Below are 20,604 nucleotides of genomic sequence, written 5' to 3' on the forward strand. Positions count from 1 at the left end.
AGGTGTACAAGGCCTTGAATGGGTTGAGCAAGATGAATTCTGATGGGATTCTTCCGCTTACTCAGATTACGAACCTGAGAGGGCATAAACTGAAATCGAGGAAAGACAATTGTAGGAGGAAAGACAATTGTAGCATAGATGTGTGGAAATTTGCATTTAGCCAGCGGTGGTTAATTTCTGGAACAAACTTCCATCTGTTTTTGTGAAAGTTGATAGCTTAAATAAATTCAAGGAGGAACTGGACAAACTTTTATAGGCAATGATAGTGTGAAATTTTTTTTTTATTTGGCTGATGCTACAATAAGCTCATATGCTTGCTTTCTTGAATCACATGACACTATTACTTCTACTACTATAGACAAGGAAAAGTAAGATACTAATTCTATTCCTAGGAAGTTAACTACCCATATTTCAAAAACAAAAATAAAAAAATAAATAAGGCAAAACAAGAGAAAGAAACAACACACTTCCAGAGGAGTGAATATCGGCGGATACTGCTCCTCGTGGACTGATGTTAGTGGAGTCTCCCAAGGTTCGGTCTTGGGTCTATTGTTGTTTTCTGTATTTATTAATGATATTGATGAAGTTATCAGGCTTAATGTCTAAATCTGCAGCTGACACGAAGGTTGGCAGGGTTGTTAATGACACTAATGACAGTACGCCACTGCAATAGGATCTAGAGAAGTGTGTAGATGGGTTGAGAGGTGGCAACTAAGGTTTAAAATTGACAAATGTAAAGTGCTGCATACGGGTAGTGGTAACCCCAGAGTGACATATCAGCTGTGTGGTACTGCACTCAGGGTGGTGCAGAGTGCACAGGACATGGGGGTGGTTGTGCACTCAGATATGAAGTTTTCTGAGCATTGCAGATGGTCTGCAAGAGTAGCTCATGGTGTCTTGTCAATAAGGCAATGGTCAGGCCACACCTTGAGTACTGTACACAGGTCTACAGGCTTCAGGAAGGATGTAGAGCTGCTGGAATGAGTACAGAGAACAGCAACAAGATTAGTGAATGGAACAAAGGGTTGCTCTTATGAGGAAAGGCTTAAGTTTTGCAAATTAGTGTCTGGAGACTAGGTACCTGCAATGTGATTTGAATGAGGTGTATAAGGCCTTGAATGGTTTGAGCAAGCTTAATGCTGATGGGATTCTCTTGCCCAGATTAATCACCCGAGGTGACATAAATTCGAATTGAGGAAAGACAGTTGTAGAACAGATGTGTAGAAATTTGCCTTTAGGCAACAGGTGGTTGATTGCTAGAACAAACTTCCAACTGTCATTGTAGAAGCTTAAATAAATTCAAGGCAGAACTAAACAAACATTTGGAGTGAATTGGATGGGTGATATGGGAAGGGTTTTTTTTTTTTTTTTTTTGGCTGATGCTGTATAAGCTTGCTTTCTTGCTTGGTTTTTTTTTTTTTTTTAGGAGCATTAGCAACTAAGGCCATATTGCTCTGGGGATATGCGGTAGTCATTCCCTGACCCTTTCCGCATCCTCTGTATTTGGTGGTGACGGGCTCGAACCCCGATCTAATCTGCTTTCTTTCATCATATGCCTGTACTAATGCTAATATGGCTCCTTACCAAAGAGCCACATACCCACTGTGCCAAAGAATGAGCACTACTTAACAAAAAATACAACAAATAGAAACAGGCTGCTTACAAGCACTTGTGAACTCAAAAAAGGCTGTATTTCAATCACTGATCGCTACCACTAAATATCAATGGGTTGTGATATGGGCACTTGGATGGGGGTTTAATATTATTATTAGTAGTAGTAACGGCAAATGATTGAAAGAACACAAGCTTATATAGCATCAGGCAAAAAAAAAAAAAAAAGACAGTTCACCCAATCCAAACCTTCCAAGAATTTGTCTAGTTCTTCCCTGAATTTATCTAACCCATCCACTTCCACAACATCAGATGGAAGCCTGTTCCAACAATCAACCACCCACTGGCTGAAGAAAAACTTCCACACATCTACCTTCCAACCATCCTTCCTCAACTTAATTTATACTCCCTCATTTGTGTAGCCTCAGCAAGTGGAAGAATGCCATTAACATTCAGCTTACTCAATCCATTCAAAGTTTTAAATACTTCAATCAGATCTCCCCACAAGTGCCTATGTTTGAGACACTGCAATTTGCAGAACCAAAGCCTTTTTAAGTAAAAACACCCTTTTGTTCTCTTCAACAGTCTGGTTGTCCTTCTCTACACCCATATCAGAAGATCTGGATCCTACCTAAAGTGAGGTCTCCAGACCTATATGCAGTACTCAAGATGTGGCCTAACCATGACTTATACAAAGGGATAATCATCTTATCCCTGCTATCATTGACAAAACCCCACAAGCTGTCCTGGCAGCACGTCTGCAATGTTCGAAGAATTTCATGTCTGACTGCACAATCACCCCCAGCTCTTTTTCATTTCCCACTACCTTGAGTATAGTACCACACAGTTGATAAGTTACTCTGGGTTTACTGTTACCCATATGCAGTATCTTGCATTTTTCAATGTTAAACTTCAACTGCCATTTCTCAGCCCATCAACTCAATTTTCCACATCTAGTTGCAGTAGCTCACCCTGATGACTGTCATTAACTATCCTGCCAACCTTTGTATCATCTGAAAACTTTGACATTAAGCCTGATATACCTTCATCAATATCATTGATAAATATCGAAAACAACAATGGAGTCAGCACTGAACCCTGGGGTACTCCACTAATAATATTATTAGTGGAGCATTGCCCATAGAAGAGCAGTGCCCATTGATAACCACTCTCCCTACTTCTTTCACTTAACCATCCCTTTATTCACAGCAGTAACTTGCCCTTAATGCTACATTGCTCCAGTTTGTACAGTAGTCTTATGTGCAATATGATCAAAAGCCTTCCTGAAAACCAGGTATATGATGTCAAAATAATTTTTTTGCATCCAGTTCCTTGATCACTGCATCATAGTAATCTATCAGACTGGCTGGACAAAACTGTCCCTTAACAAATCCATGCTGTGATTGCAGTATAATTGCATGCTGTTCAGGTGGTCCTGCATTACTTCTTTAACCAGTGATTCCATTATCATTATTTTCCCTGGAATAGACATTAGCTAACAGATCTAATTACTTATGTCACTTTTTGACCCACCCCTTCACGAATTGGGGATTTGCATATCTTCAGTCCATAGGGACCTCTCCTGAATTCATTGATATTTAGCTGTGACAAAGTTTTCTTCTCCACAAATGGATAATTACCTGAAGGATAGCATTTAAGGAACTGGAGGTGGATAGTGTTAAGTTGTAATTGTGCAGACTAGAATCTGTCAAACTGGAAAGTGAAATGTATGCTATCATCAGATTACGAATCAACAGGGATTACCTTTATTTTAGATATAGGAAGCTTCTTTTCCAATCAACTCTCCTAGTCCAACTCGCTAATAATTCTTGGGGAAGGCGATATCAATTTTGCAAAACATGTGGAACATCTTCCCCACTGTCAGAACCGTAGTGTTCAGACCGCTATAATCAGAAAAATTGTGCTGATGATAGAACACTGCAATCCACTTTCAAGAGGATTTTCAAGGTGGTCATTAATAAAAAGAAAGAAACAGTGGGTAAGAGAACAGAATGTTGGGTGGACTGCTGCATTAGCTGAGAAATCAAATCACACGCAGTAAGAACTGAACATGATGGAAAATCGATGTCAAGAGCAACTGCTAGTTTCTCCTAATTTTTCTATGCTGAGCAAATATTAGGATCTCTTAATCCTAATATTTGCTCAGCTCATATTTAAAATAGTAGTTCAACCAAAGAAAAGAGAAACAGAAATCACATACAGTCTCATTTCATTGCTGTAATGCCAAACAATATGATGCTGAGAATGAGCACGAAGCAGACTCCACTGGAGAAGAGATCATCACCAAGCTGTGATATGAGATACCTAGAGAACAACTAATATTAATTGTCTACTTTGAAACATTGTTGGTGAGAAATTGACAGTTATGCATAATTAACTGAACAAGTTGTTTAAGGTCACTAATAACAACAAAAGTCTCAGCATCTCTACCAGCTGGGTTCCTACAATTAGAAAATTAAAGTCACCTGGACTTATGAATATTAAAATTGAAAACAAAAATTTCTTCAACATTGGGAAAGTCAGAATGAAGAATGTTAAGTGTGAAAGAAAGGGAAAACAAAAAGTTCTCCGAGTTATTTGTCACTTTAGGAAACAAGAGAGGCAACAAATTAATTTGCCAGAATGGTGTAAAGAGATTTTGAGGCAGAGTAGATCAAAATGAGGAGAATCCAGAATATCAGAATGGATATATGCATGAGTACCTTTAAAGTGGAGGGAATTGTAAAGAAAATAATTAGAACAAATGAGATAAGCTGCAGTTGAGGAAACTGAAAACTGGAATTCAGTCAGAAAAAGTTAAGCAGGACTTAAGCAGATGAAACTAAAAATGGACATTGCTAAGGTTAGAAGAAAACTATGTAGATTTGCAAAATTAAGCTTAATAATCATTTTACAAAACTTCTTAAATAACAATGCCAATAACTAAAAGTGCTTATTTTATTAAGATTGCAGTGAAACACATACTTAACATAAAAAGGAATAGAAATATAATAAATCGTGACACAATCAAACTCAGTTATACCTTGGAAATTATGAAATCTCAGCCACAACATCATATTTCAGTCAGTTAAAAAAAAAAAATCTCCATATAAATTATGCCATTTTACCTTGGTTACAATTTCATTTAAAAATTGCATATCTGTGCTATAGCTTTCCAGCGAACCAGCAATATATATATATATATATTTTTTTTTTGGATGTGTGAAACATTTGTTTCCATCAGTGTTGTATTTTTAACAGAAATCTACTGTATTGTGTTTCTCAGATAATACTGTATTTCCTTATGAAATATCCAAAAACAAATGGTATGAATGGTATTCTATATTGTCAAGACCACACTGTAAATGATGTATCAGTGATTAAGAAAAATTAGGTAACTCATCATCAGCAAGCATTTATACAAAAAGAAGTAAGCATTGACTTTCTGAACAATTATGTCAAAAATACCTTCTAATACCAAAGAATTCAGATTTAGGATGGTAATTCTCTAACTTTTATAGACTATTGTTCTTAGGCTACGTTTGCATTTGGATACATGTATCAGAACTTGTATGGGGTACGTGTCTAATTAAGAAACAACACAATCTCATATAAATTGTATGATACTGTTTGCGTTGCCATTTCTAGCTATATTTTGCATGTGGTGATTTTACCAAATACATGAAAGTTGCTAAAAAAAAAGTAACTATCTAATCATAACTTAAACTTCATTCACTCTGCTTCAATTACTATGGAAAAAACTTATTCCAGTAATAAACAATATTCTGCTCAAAGTTGAACTTCACAAATTCTAATCTCCTGTTCTTAATCCAAATTCATATGCATGCCTCCTTATTCTAGTTTCACCTGCCAGCATCAACATAGTTCTCTCATTGCATCTGCTTATTCCTTTATGAGTCCAAAAACACCACACAAGTGTCTGGTCTTTCCATTCCATATCTTCTAATTTCATCCTCCCTTTAGCACTCTTAACCAAATTAAAATAAATTTTCTGTTTATAACTCCAGGACAAACCTCATGATTAGAGGAGTTCACAGGATACCATATTTAGTAATCATAATCTTAAACAATGGTCAATCAAAACACATATTTATGCGTCCTTGTACCTGACCACTCAGTTAAGGAGCCCTAATTTTCAAGTTCTCTCTCTCTCTCTCTCTCCTCTCTCTCTCTCTCTCTCTCTCTCTCGTCTCTCCTTCTCTCTCTCCTCTCTCTCTCTCCTCTCTCTCTCATCTCTCTCTCTCTCTCTCTCTCTCTCTCTCTCTCTCTCTCTCTCTCTCTCACTCTCTCTCTCTCTCTCTCTCTCTCCTCTCTCTCTCTCTCTCTCTCTCTCTCTCTCTCTCTCTCTGTGTGTGTGTGTGTGTGTGTGTGTGTGTGTGTGTGTGTGTGTGTTTTTAAGTGGTCCTCCAGATCCAGATACCATTTTCTCACCATCATTTTATAAAGAAGAACATAACAACCTTTGCCCCACTAGCAAAGGCCTATAGATCACTGATAGTACACTCTGAAGCTTCCTCCTTACACTACAAGGAAAATTCATGTGATAACCCCTAAATCTTTCTCATCTTGAACCACGATTAATTCCATATATCCTAGGCTGTAAGTTACTCCAACAATTTTTTTTTTTTCTTAAATGCAAAGCTTTACAATTAGGAGGATTAAATTTTAGTTATCTTCAGTTCATACTTTAACTGATTTAAGTCATTCTAAGAAGCACAGATTGGTACTGATTATTTGTAGTCCTCCTCTTGATGTAATTACCATTACTCTAGCAAAAAAACACTTGTTACACTAAGTGCTAGATAAATTGAAGATGGGCTAGTTTCCCACAGCTGTCTGTTCAAAAGTTTTTTTTTTGCATTACTCTTGCTTTTGTTTTACACTGACATTATTTCTTCCTCGCTTTTAAAAGGGTTGTTTATCTAAAATTTATCATTTACCATAGGTAACCTTAGAAAACTAAAGCACCTTTAAACCGTTATACTATTAGTGTAATGAACTGGTCCATTGCCAGAGCAATGCTAATCACGAGTGTCTTCTCCTCAGGACACTACCTCTTATCTGTATCAAAATCATCAATAAACATTTACAGCTATCTCTGTATAACCTCATCAATATCATTGAGAAAGATCAGAAAGAGGAGACCCCCAACGATGAACTCAAAAGACACCTCACTACACTAGTCCACTCTGAAGAATGCCCGTTTATTACTACTCATCTTACACTTGGCCAGCTGCTAACCCACTTAAGGATCTTCTTAGTAATGCTCACTACTGATTTTAGCAATGGGGTTTGCATTTATTATTCAAAAATTTATATCCTTCAAGAAGACACCAAAGATGAATTCCTTTTAGTAATATGGGTTTCAAACTTTAAAATAGCAATTTTTTTTTTTTTTTTTTTTTTTTTTTTTTATGAGAACCCCAAACACAAGAGGTATTATAACCTATAGTACTTAGTACCGTGCTTGGGTTGGAGGTTGAGAAGACGAAAGAAGATATTTGTTGATATTGGACTTGAACTTCTGTAGATTGTAATTTTCAGGAAATACGTATGAAGGAAGGTTGTTCCAGAAAACGATTTGCAAACACAAATCCAGTACACTTCACTTTTATTGGTAATTACATTTGTAATGGTTTCCTTCAGATCTTGAAAGATATGGTGGTCATCTCTGTGAACAGTGGTTTTCATTACTCCCCAAAGAAACAAGTGCAGGTGTAAGATGAGATCAAGGGACACTATGGCCATATGTTCTTTGAAACGAGTCTCCAATTATGATGGTTGCTGGATAAGCAGTGTTTGTACATTTGGCTAATTCCAAAAAAAAACCCACTTCCCATGGGATACTGTCATGCATCCTATGGCAGCTGTCAGATAAACAATTAAACAAATAACTAGTTTTCAATTGTTTCAATTTCATATAATTCTAATAAATCAAAACAAAAACAGACACTACTGCATCATAATTTTGAGGGGCACCTCCGTAGCCAGGTGGGCAGGAGCAGCAGTGTGTAGCACACGCTTCTTGATTAGACCGGGGTTCGAGCCCATGACCACCAAATACAGAGGATGTGGAAAGGTCAGAGAATGACCACCGTATATCCCCAGAGCAATATGGCCTTAGTTGCTAATGCTCCTAAATAACAACAACATAACATAATTTTGAGAAAATCAGTAGGGAGGGTATGATTTTATCTTCTAATAAAGAAAAAAAAAAAAAAAAAGAAATTCTTGTCTCTCATATGGTAAGAGAGAGTTGATAATTAAGTGGAAAATGTTGCCTAGCCTTACTGAAAAATCAATTCTAATTAACTCTGTGGGCGACAGCACTGAATCTGACAGATGAATTTATATTTTTGTTTGCACATTACTCATTTTTGGCAGTAGTTCGTTGGCAGTACTGGTCCCGTCCTAACTTTCCCACTTCTTGCCACTGTATGTTAGTTGTCAGTGGACTTGTTTGGGAAATATATTAGTACTTTCTTTGTTACGATCTGTGAGACCCGATCAGGCCAGTGCAGTCATGTGAAAGTGACAATTGTTGGTAGAGGCAGCTGTAGAGTGGCTATCGGTAACTGGTGCTCTAGGCAAACCATGCAATAAGTGCCCACTCCCTAAATCTCAAGGACAGATATAGGTTTTTGGCATTCCAATACGTGACCACTTATTCAAAGGTTGATGACGTTGTAGAGCAGATATCATCTTTTAAGGACACAAAAGGTGATATAGTTGTACATGTTGGCACTAATGATATTAAGAATAGGAGACCGGCAGAATTACTTAACAAGTATAGGTCACTGTTGAAAAAAAAACTGTGAATTAGAGTTGAATTTGAAAGTGTCTGCAATTCTGCCCAGACACGATAGGAGGGAGTATATGATGAGAGCCTTGTCGATCAATTCGGCCCTGGAAAGATTGTGCAAGGCTCAAGGGGTAGAATTTTTTTCAGCCTGGCATGTACTTGTTAACAGGAGAGAGGGTGCAAGAATATTTTCTGATGCTATCGAGGCAGTGTTAGGTGGGTCAGAAAACTGCTAGCTTGGGGGAATACAAGGACTAATAGATTAACAGTAGCCACTGGCAGAGGTGAAAGTAATTCTTGCACTGCTTCTATTGGAATGAGCAGCAGCCTGGAAAACAAGATGCAGGTATTGCTGGGAGTCATTGCAGTACAAGTAAACACATGGGTTGTGTTAGGGTAGCTAAGAATAGGAAAAGGTGCATGTATACTTGCGTATACACCAAAGCTAGGAGTTCGGTAAATAAATTTGATGAATTTGAGATACTGCTCAAAAACGTCAAAGGCAGATATTATTGGGATATCAGAGACGTGGTGTCACACACATATAAGGAATGCAGAACTGGAATTTGGGGAGTACAATGTGTACAGGAAAGAGAGACAGGACAGAAAGGGAGGAGGGGTTATGCTATTAGTAAAGAAACATAAAATCCAAGGAAGTACAGCCAGTCAACATGGCTGGACAGTGCAGTGTTGAATCAGTTTCATGTGACATAAGCACAGGGGAATCAAATTTGACAGTACAAGTGTGCTATAGGCCTAATGACTCTGATGAGTATAATAAATAACTGTACAGGGAAATAAAGTGGGCCAGTAAATCAGTCTTATAATGTAGGATTTTAATTTCCCAGATATTGACTGGAATTTGTGAGTTGGTCACTCACACACTAGCAAGTCTTTTGTGGATTTATTGGATGATTGTTTTCTACATCAGCATGTTCGGAAGGCAACTAGAGGGAGTAATACTCTTGATCTGATTATCAGTAGTGATTCTTCGTGCATTAAGAATCTGCAGATAAAGGAACCACTAGGTGGCAGTGATCACAGTGTGCTGAAGTGGGATTTACTCAAAGAGGTAACTACCATCAGGGGTAAAGGGAAGGATTTTTGCTTTCGTAAAGGCAACTACGATGGACTGAGATAGTATTTAAATTCTATACAGTGGGACCAACTGATGATGTTACCAACAGCAAATGCAAAATGGGAAGCATTCAAAGAACTTATCTTGGAAGATACTAGGCTTTACATACCAACTAAGAAATATTGTTCAAGGTTTAGGCCTAAATGGATGTCAGATGAACTAAAGACATATGGCAGAGAAGAAAAATGCATAGGATACATATAAATTAATGGATGACATGGAAGCCTATGATAGATATAAGCTGGTCTGTAACCAAGTCACAAAGGAGATTGGGCAGGCAGAGGCAGATTATGAGAAATCCTTGGCAAAGGATGCTAAAAAAACCAGAAAAAAGTTCTTTACCTATGTAAACTCTAGAAGGAAAGGGTTAAATCAGATTAGTCCACTGGATATTGATGGTTCATCAGTTGAGGATCCTGCTCAGGTGGCTAACAAACTAAACGAGTATTTTGCATCTACATTCACACGAGGAGTTATTCAGGAAGGGGAATGCCAGAGGTAAAGTAAACTCTGGCAGTGAGCTAGACGATTTCGTAATAACTGAGAGTAAAGTGGAGGAGAAATTGTTGAGGATAAACATAAAAAAGGCACCAGGGGTGGATGGGATCTATTCAGTTATATTAAAGGAGGCAGCAAAGGAAGTAAGCAAACCCTTAGCCATAATTATGAGAGCTTCTTTGGACTCAAGGGAGGTACCCATAGACTGGAGATGTGCAATTGTGATCCCAATTCACAAAGAAGGATCAAAAGCTGACACAAGTAGTTATAGACCTGTGAGTTTAACTTCTGTTCCAGGAAAATTAATGGAGGCACTGGTTAAGGAATCACTGCAGGATCATCTAGACAAGGCTTCAGTTATAGCTCAGACACAGCATGGTTTTGTTAAGGAAAAGTCTTGCCTGACCAATTTGATTGGATACTATGATGCAGTCACAAAAGAACTGGATGCAGGGAATAACTTTGATATTATATATTTGGATCTTAGAAAGGCTTTTGATACTGTTGCACATGGAAGACTGCTGCACAAATTGGAGCAGTGTGGCATTGGAAGCAAACTGCTGCTATGGATAAAGAGATGGTTGAGGGAGAAAAGACAGAGAGTGGTAATCAATGGACACTGCTCATTGTGGACTAATGTTATTAGTGGACTTCCTCAGGGTTCAGTGTTGGGTTCATTGTTGTTTTCTGTATTTATAAATGATACTGATGATGGTATATCAAGCTTAATGTCCAAGTTTGCAGACGATACAAAAGTTGGCAGGGATGTTCATCTGACATCCATTTAGGTCTAAATGGATGTCAGATGAACTAATGAGACTATTATTATTATTGTTATTATTATTATTATTAGCTATATGGTGAAAGGAAGACTGAGGCTTATGCTGCACCAGCCAAAAAAAAATTCCCTGGTTACCCTGAGAGAGAGAGAGAGTGAGAGAGACAGAGAGAGAGAGAGAGAGAGAGAGAGAGAGAGAATCAAAAATAGAAGGAAATCACCAAGAAAGAGAAGAATGATGATATCCAGCTCAGGACCTGGGTGCACCAAGCCCATACTCACCAGATGCGAGCCCTGGAACACGTGGCAGAGAAGAAAAATGCATGGGATACATATAAATTAATGGGTGACATGGAAGCCTATGTAGATATAAGCTGTCTGTAACCAAGTCACAAAGGAGGTTAGGCAGGCAAAGGCAGATTACGAGAAATCTTTGGCAAAGGATGCAAAGAAAAAGAGCAAAGAGTTCTTTACTTATGTAAACTCTAGAAGGAAGGAGATGAATCAGATTGGTCCACTGGATATCGATAGTTCAACTATTGATGATCCTGCTAGGGTAGCTAAAAAACTAAATGAGTATTTTGCATCTACATTCACATGAGTTATTCAGGGAGGGGATTATGACAGCTCATAATTATGAGAGCTTCCCTTCCCCTCATTATCTCCTCTATTACTACCCTTCAGCGAAGGGCAGTAATGGGGGTGGGACATTTGTAATTTCCCAAAAATTTTGGGACATTTTCTAGAACTTAACAACTAACCCCATTTAAATTTATCGGAAAATGAAAAGAATTTGTTTATTCCAAATTTGTATGTAATGTTCAAAAATTAACCCCAGGGGGTTGGTGAGTATGGGCTTGGTGCACCCAGGATCCTGAGCTGGATATCATCATTCTTCTCTTTCTTGGCAATTCCTTTCTACTTCTGACTCTTGTTTTCTTTCTCTCTCTCAGGATAATTCAAAATTTTTTTTTTTTTTTTTTTGACTGGTGCAGCATGTCTCAGGCTTCCTTGCACCATATGGCTAATAATAATAATAATAATGCAAAATTAAAGTTATCACAGTGATAGTTTATTTCTAATTATAAAAAATATATATAGGAACTGGCAGGGTGGCCCAGGACTTTCTAACGGAGGAGGGAAGAATAGAAAGTATACAGTGTATCATTATACTTCAAGCATGTAGCAGTGAAAAAAAAATCTCACATTTTGATCATGAGGAGACGGGCTATAGATCCTTTAGCCGCTACCTGAGATCAACCCTGGGAACTGATAAATCTTTCAAAGTACTCTTTATTATTCCATTCACTGGCTACGCAAAAATGCATTACAAGAAACAGTAAACCTTCCGCATTCATCGAGTAAGGAAAAAATATATATATAAAAAAAAAGTCACAAATGCTTAGCATAACGTTTCAGTTTACACATTCGGCAATTTACTAATTATTATTTATTGGCCAGCTTGTTTTAGAAAAGAAACATGCATTAATAAGGCCAATTTTAAGCATATATACTTGAACAATTGGCCAGTACACTCCTCTCTCAAAAATAGTATTTAATTAAAGGATTATGAGAAATACATATCGCCCTTACTTTGCACATGGAAAAGTCCAACACTAAATTTTGACAGTTCAGGTACTTGCTTTAGAATTTCGTCCGTAACTAGGTGACATCCTCTGTGCACAGGACGCAGGTTAATCTTTCTTTGAAACCATGCAGAACCCTGACGAATTATCCCATTACTTGAACTGGATCCGGCCATGATTTTTGGGATATCTAAATTTCACAGGTGGCATACAGCAGCAGTCACAAAAATGAACAATTGCTAATTAGAAAATATCTTGAAATGATTTGTGTGGTAAAAAAAAAAAAAAAAAAAAAATGAAGATATTTTGCTCATTTCACAAAAAAGAAAACAATACAAGGACTAAAATATTTATTGTTATTATTATTATTACTACTACTATGATAGTATTTTTGCTGTTATTAGAAACGATTGCTTGTAAAACATGCGCAGGAGGGCAAAAGCCAAGTTGGAATAAATACTTTCGGGTTCGAATACCGAATTACAGGGTAGTGCGTGCTTTAAATGAGACTTCGTACAGTTTCAATAATAAAGGAATTTTAAAGGGGAATTTATATGGACACTCTATTGACAAAATTTCCTAGAACTTAAATAATTCTGACAAAATTTCCTAGAACTTAAATAATTCTGACAAAATGTTCGGTAACAAATTCTCAGTTACTTTATCCCATGCGGGAAGCACAGTGGACATAACTACTGTATTCTCCAGACCGGGTGGAAGAGGCGTGAGTTCAAATTCCATCAATGATGCGAGCAATTTTTTTTTTTTTTTTTCACAATGTGACTGAGTTAATCAGTCTCAGGCGATGGTAGCGTGGTTTGTTCACCCAAATATTTGGGTTTCTCGTTCAGCAAACCGATCACAGAACGCACGCAATTTACAGACAAAATATGTACGATGCAATATGGCCTAAGTTGCTGATGTGCCTAAAAAACTTACAAAAAAAAAAAAGGGAAAAAATACAGGAAAATTAATACATTTTGGGGGATGGTTTTGTCAGAGATTAGTAAGCATCAATCTGCGAGTTTTGTCAACAACTATAAGACAGAAAAGCGCAAATTTTTCTTATACACTCAGTACCAGAAAAAATTCACCTATATTTATTAATACTAAAAGAATTAATAGACCTGTGTGAATATGTGAATGTCAATACAGCCCAATCATAATGTTGAGGGCCAGCATAAGCGTCACGGAAAAATGGCCTGTCTCTGGATCAACCTTTTCCTTCCAGTTCCTCTTTTTGAACAACTTATGTCTGCCCCCCCCCCCCCCAAAGTCCCTTACCTTGTTGATATCGACAAATAATCAAACATGCTATAAGCAAGAAACAAAAATATAGATACTGAGTCATCGAAAAGGAATAATGTAACCAGCAATGACTCTACTTTCTGGATAAACAAGTGATTAAGACCTGTATACAATGAAGACGTATTGAACAATACAAGTTACTTGTTCTCGTTTTGGCATGCAGTTGCTGACAGTTTATAACATACGAAGCGACCGTCGGTGATGTTATAATCAAGGAAAGTCCTGCAAAGGTAACAGCAATGGAAGCTCACTTCACGTGACCAGATATGGATGAGTAGTACAACAACTTCGTCAGACATTCCTGCAAAACATCAACTAGGAGTGTGAGTCAATAGGTGTTAAAGTCTGTACGAACACACTACGTACAGAGCTCCACAGTGTCGTTTTTCATGGGAGAATAGCGGCTCCTAAACAATATATCACCAAAGGCAATCCGTAGTCTCTTTACATGGTAAAACTAAAAACGTAAATGGTCAGAAGCAAAAAAAAAAATAATATAGTACGATATTAGGGTCATTAGAGACCCAACTCATCTACTTCTGTATTATGTTATCGACCACAAAAAAAACCCCAAATCGATCACAAGGAACCCCCAAATTGGGGTTCCTTGTGGTCGATTTGCTTATTTTGATAGACGAAAATCCCGAATTTTCAGGGGGGGGAGAACCTTGCTGTCCACGCCTGAGACAGACTAACTGAGCCACGGAGTGAGAAAATATCATAAAAGTTCCTTGCGGCATTGGTAGGATTCGAATCCTTGGCTTTCCATCCGGTGTGGGAAGGACAAATCAAATTCAAAGTATTATATTAGGGTTTCCCGTAAATGACTACATAAACCCGTATTTGTGTCTGTAAATTGCGTGTGTTCCCTAGTCGATTTGTCGTTTTGCTGGACGAAAAAACCATTTTCAGGGGGATGGAACCTTGCTATCTACGCCTGAAACCAACTAACTCAGCCATGGAGTGAAAAAAGCACATTAAAGTTCCTCGCGTCATCGACGGGATTCGAACCCGGGTCTTTTCCACCCGGTGTGGGGAGGCCGGTGACGATACCACTGTGCTACACTGTCCTTCCTACACCGGATGGAAAGTGTTTATACACTATCCTTCCCACACCGCAATCACTGTGTCTCCCAGGCCTATGCAGATGATCTGATCCTGGCCGTGTCTGAAGACTGCAGAGTGCAGCTAGAAAATTCTGCAAATCAGGCTCCCTTGATATTACAAAACTGGGCAAGGGATCATAATCTTCAAGTCTCTTTAATGAAGACTAAATCCATCTTACAGAAAGAGGTCCCTCAGAAATATCTAGGAATAATCCTGGACTGAGGACTTACGTTCCTCCCACATTTCAAACACCTGCCGACAAAGTTAAGGAACTATACTGCCTTAGTCGCCAGAGTTACGCGTCGGGATTGGGGCCTCAACCGCCGCACTCTCTCGCTGTTTTACAAAGCAGTATTTCTACCGGCGATTACATACGCTGCAGGGATATGGTATCCGAGAGCAAAAATAGCAGTAAACAGAAAGAAGCTCGAAACTATTCAAAGATTTATCCTCCTCACCATTACCAGGGCCTGCCGTACTGTTAGCACCCATGCCCTTCAGATGCTGGCAGACGCCCTTCCTTTGGACCTGGAGGTGATACGTTTCGGGCTTCTCTATCAACTATCAAAAGGCACATCCGTGACGTTCATGGACCACACCATTGATCCCACTAATAACTAGATTGCTGAAAAGAAGCGCCTTAGCCTCCATTTACAGCAGATATGGCAAGATAGATGGGCTAACTATACTAAAGGAGATATCACTAGGAAATTTATTCCACATATCAACAAGGTATATCCCAAGTCCCCTTCATGGTTCTCTCCCGGCCTGTACACAACTTTCATGCTAACAGGTCACGGATCCATCAGAGCCAAACTCTCAACTCTTGGAATTATTGATGATCCCCTCTGCCATTGTGGAGAGCTGGAGAGTTGGTCTCACCTAATGTATGACTGTCCTTTGTATGAGGACCTTCGCTGCATTCTGATTACCAGAATTAACTTCAATCCAAAACTCCAGGAGCATTACTTGTTGGACAGCGACAGAGAATACAAGGCCTTTTTGCAATACTGCCAGGAGCTCTTCACAAGAAGAAGATCCTTACCGCTGGAACGAACGTACACCTGATTAACTCATCTTTCCCAAATTCAAGCTGGACTGTCAACGACTACCATTGTCAATGGAATGGGACCTCTGTTCCATGAACGACAACACTGTTTTGGACCTTCCTGATTTAGACTCTTTACAAATTGTGATATTATGCAGCTCTGCTGACCCAGTGACCAAATGGACAGATGCCCTGAAACCGCCCCCAATTCAGACTGCAGTGAACATACATCTCTAATTTTTACTTAACAAAAGGGAGAAATCCGCAGTGAGACCCGTACTAGTGACACAGTCTAGTGATAAACCCACACTTGACGACCAGACCTGAAAGCTCCAAACTCGTAGTGACAAGTATACTTCGGGCGGGACACATTACGTACACTCCCAAGTGTGACAGCCTTGCCAGACTCTGAAAAAAAAAAAAAAAAAAAAAAGACAAGATGGGACGGGACCTTCGCCCCAGATATGACACTCCAGAGCACAGCTCGGCTGCTGCCATTAAGCTTTCTTTGCCACACTCCCTTGCGTAGTTCTTTTTCTCCAACACCTAGGCAGGGGGGAGATTACCCCTGGTCGCCTACCATCCCTCTTTTCTCTCTGGTGGGGCGTTGACTGTTCCACTGATTTGGGTGTCATCTTCTCAATGGACCCCTTATCTCTGTCTTTTCCCCCCTGCCTTTCTCCATCCCCGTTCTCTAACTTATAATCAGCATCTGAACCATTTCTAAATTGCCTGAGCTCTACACCCAAAAACTTAAAGCAACATCAGTTGCATAATCAGTAATCCTTTTGGCTGACCCCTATCTGTAGGGTTCGTTTTTAGGTCCTAGCCACTGAAATCTCAAGAAATTAGGTGGCAGGACCTGCCAGAGTAAATAACTATAATACTGGTGTACCCTGGTCTGCCTCCACGGGGCAGAGTGTGGACAACGTTGGAACCCATTAGGGGCCCAGCGGCTAAATGACCATAGGAACAACGGTACATGACACTACACATATACAAAACCCATACACTTTTAAACCTCTAGCATTGACAGTGTTCTGTTCCACACCCACAATGTATACTACACGGAGATGAGGGAAAACCCTGGTGCCGTTTGACACTAAACACACTCTGCACTCTACTGTGCTATCATCGCAGACCGCAACCACGGTACTGTCCTCGCAGACGCAACCACTGTGCTATCCTCGTAGACTTTGTGTGGACGAGTTCGTATGGCTGCATAGTGAATATAATCTCCATCCTCCCATACCGGGTAGAAAATGTTGGGTTCGAATTCCGTCAATGATACTAGGAACTTTTATGGGCTTTTTTCACTCCGTGGCTGAGTAAGTCGGTTCCAAGCATGGACCGACTAGCAAGGTTCTTCTCCCACTGGAAACTTCGGGTTTTTTGTTCAGAAAAATAGGCAAATCAACTAAAGGTTACAACTAATTAATGGGCATGATATACATGGAATATAAGTTAGTTCTTGGGGGACACTAATGTGGCAGTTTTTTTTTTTTTTTTTGGTCCACAGAGAATGGAAATGAGCTCTAAGGAGGACGAATCTATGCTCTGTTCGGATCAAATGGGTGTGGTGGTCGTCTGAAGAACGCTCGCTGCACAACAGCATTGTGCCGATAATGAATGAAGTTCGGACGAAATAGGGTCATTTCTCGTGTTATGGCCCAGAACCTTTGGTGGTTGTTCAGAAACCATGAACGCTGGCTCATAACTTAAATTTTGAACAATTCTATCAACTACGAGAATAAAAATAAGTGGTTACCTTAGTATTAACTCAATTATTATTTTACCATTATTGATTTCATTAATTTTATTAACTTTAGTTGGAATAGATTACATTGAAGACTAATAACTAATATCAAGATTAAAATTAGGATAATTGAAAATCAGAATTAATAATTTCCGTAAAGAAAAATAATAGGTAAATTATCTTATTTTTAATTTTGCAGTAACTGAAGAAATAAAGGAAAACACATCATCTAAACCTACGATTTTTAGACTCTATTAGAAATGAATAGGTTCTAAACCCCACACAGGTGAATTTGCTTAATATCAAGTATTTTAAAGAATCCATGTTACCTACAATGTGCCAGTTAATTGGTACAGCGGCGTGTTTGTTTTAAAAGGATAATTCTACATTTATACTACCAACGAGAGAACTGTTCAGGAATGGTTCATTGACAAGAAAGTGAGGAGTCGAAACGACGGGAGCAGAGTCCCGATTTGAACCCTTTGGAACATTATGGATATAAATGTAACTTTTTAGTGAGGGCCAAACCAATACATCAAACAAAATCGATAGCTGAATTGCTCACTGTTTCGCACGAGGAACGGAGGACTATACTCAGTGCTGTCTATCATTCGAATCTGTGCAGTAGCACGGTGGTATCGTCACCGTCCTCCCCACACCGGGGTGGAAAAGGCCGGTGTTCGAATCCCGTCGATGACGCGAGGAACTTTAATGGGCTTTTTTTCACTCCGTGGCCGAGTTAGTTGGTCTCAGGCGTAGATAGCAAGGTTTTTTCGTCCAGCAAACAGGCAAATCGACCAGAAAAACTTGCAATTTACAGAAAAAATAAATATATGGGCATATATGCGTATAATCATTTACAGGGGACCATAATATCATATATATATATATATGATATTATGATATAAAAAAAAAAAAAAAATATATATATATATATATATACGTTTACAATAGTTCGATTTTCTTAAGTACTGGTGTTTTATACATATAGGTATTGGCGTTAATACAATACTGGTCTTTAAGTTAGCCTAGTCTCGGTTATCTTAAATTCACTGTGTGAAATGCTAATGCGACTGCGCCATAAAAATTACCATACATAAAACCAAATTAAAAGCGGGAAATTCCCTTTTCGACTCCACGACCTCCACCGGACCACATTTAAGTAAGTAGTTGTAGTATAACAATATAAAATGCTTACCCGTTGGGCTTTGTGTATTCTATCACAGTTGCTGAAGAGATTGTAAAAAATTAACTAATTCATAATTAATACTAGTTAGCTAACAATAATTAAGAAAATTAATATAAACATCAGTCCTTAGTATCCAGAATTAAATAAAATAAAATAGCAAAGCTGTGATAGATACAAACAGAAACGGGTGAGTATAAAAGCATTACATCGAATGGGCTGTTAATCCACTCAAAGCCCCCGATGAAGTAGGGGATTGACGGCCACGTGATGTAAAGCAAAAATGTATAAATTGTATAAATATTATTATATAATTATAAAATAGTATTGATGATTACATATTGCTACAGATACATAAAATATTTTCATCAGTAATTATCATGAAAATTTCTTTAGCAATACGCAATAAGTTCCTAAATGTATAGGCCATGTGAATTTAAGATAACCGAGACTAGGCTAACTTAAAGACCAGTATTGTATTAACGCCAATACCTATATGTATAAAACACCAGTACTTAAGAAAATCGAACTATTGTAAACGTATATACACTGGCACGTATAATGTTCAATTGGCCAACAGGGCAATAACAATGGCATTAACGATGCACAAAAAACAGATTAAGAAACAATAGAATGATAATACAAAAGAATTATAATACAAAAGAATAATAATATATATATATATATATATTTTTTTTTTTTTTTTTTTTTGTCTGTCATTCGTTGGTACTCCCACACCGGGTGGAAAACGCCACGGTTCAAATCAGGTTGATGACACGAGAAAGTTCAATGGCCGTTTTTCACTCTGTGACTGAATTACTTGGTCTCAGTCGTAGAAAGCTAGGTTTCTTCCCAGAACTGGGGTCTTTAATCCAGAAAAAGAGACAGACAAATCGACCATAGAACACACGCAATTAACAGACATAAGGCACACAGAATGGGAGATGAATTTAATTATTCGGGTGGCCTAAAAATAATATTTTTTTTTTATCATCATTTGTTGTTGTTTTTTTTCTTTTCTTTTCTGATTTTTTTCCAGGGTTCTCGGGTGTGAGTGGCCTGTAGACGGGATTTTGAGAGCGCCCGTCGATTTTGCACGACCACTGGTGGGTGTTGGATTTTCTGGTACTATTTCAGCACTGACTTAGAATTAGCCTCAGGGGATTAGACTCTTTGTGCCAGGAACGGGCATCGGGTGGTATTTGCCATGTTAGTGGCTACCACCTGATGGCAAAGAGGCTTGGTAAATATACACTTACATTTAAGGTCGATGTGATTAAAAGGATTTTTTTTTCTTTTTCCTACATGAGAATTGGTGGAGATGGACGAATAGTCCTGGTATCACTGTGAGACAGAAATACATACGAGGGGATATCAAAAAGTTCGTACCCTGACCTAGATAAAACATCAGAAGAAAGATGCTGTTTTTAATGTAAGTTGTCGACAGATTCAATTACTAACATGTGAAATTTCATTTCTGTAGGCGATCGAACACCAGAGGTGGAGCCCGGAATCTGAGGATGCTATGGTTGACAAAGTGGAGTGTCGAGCAGTGATCAAGTTCCTGCATTTTCAGGACAAGAAAGCTCAGGAAATTTCCGAAAAAGTGAAAGCTGTGTATGGGCAGAATTGTCCTGCCTATGACACTGTAAAAAAAGTGGAAACGGGAGTTCCAGTGCGGTTATACAAGTCTTTGAGAGCCTAGAGAAGGTAGGCCATTAATGTCCACAGACAGTTGCAATGGTTGAGCAGCTGGTGCTGAGTG

General features: G+C 38.5%; 1 protein-coding gene across 1 annotated transcript in view; it reads right to left on the bottom strand.

Annotated features, from left to right (window-relative positions):
- LOC150090698 (uncharacterized) overlaps positions 1-12,613 on the bottom strand; it is an 81,511-nt gene extending 68,898 nt beyond the window's left edge. The window contains exon 1 of the mRNA XM_090369422.1: positions 12,442-12,613. Coding sequence (XP_090225548.1) covers positions 12,442-12,610 — 169 coding nt within the window. The 5' untranslated portion in view covers positions 12,611-12,613. The remainder of the gene's footprint in view (positions 1-12,441) is intronic.
- Between the last annotated feature and the right edge of the window lie 7,991 nt (positions 12,614-20,604).

This window comes from Mastigoproctus giganteus, chromosome 1, assembly GCF_048544385.1.
Source record: "Mastigoproctus giganteus isolate SK-2022 chromosome 1, ASM4854438v1, whole genome shotgun sequence".
NCBI lineage: Eukaryota > Metazoa > Arthropoda > Arachnida > Uropygi > Thelyphonidae > Mastigoproctus > Mastigoproctus giganteus.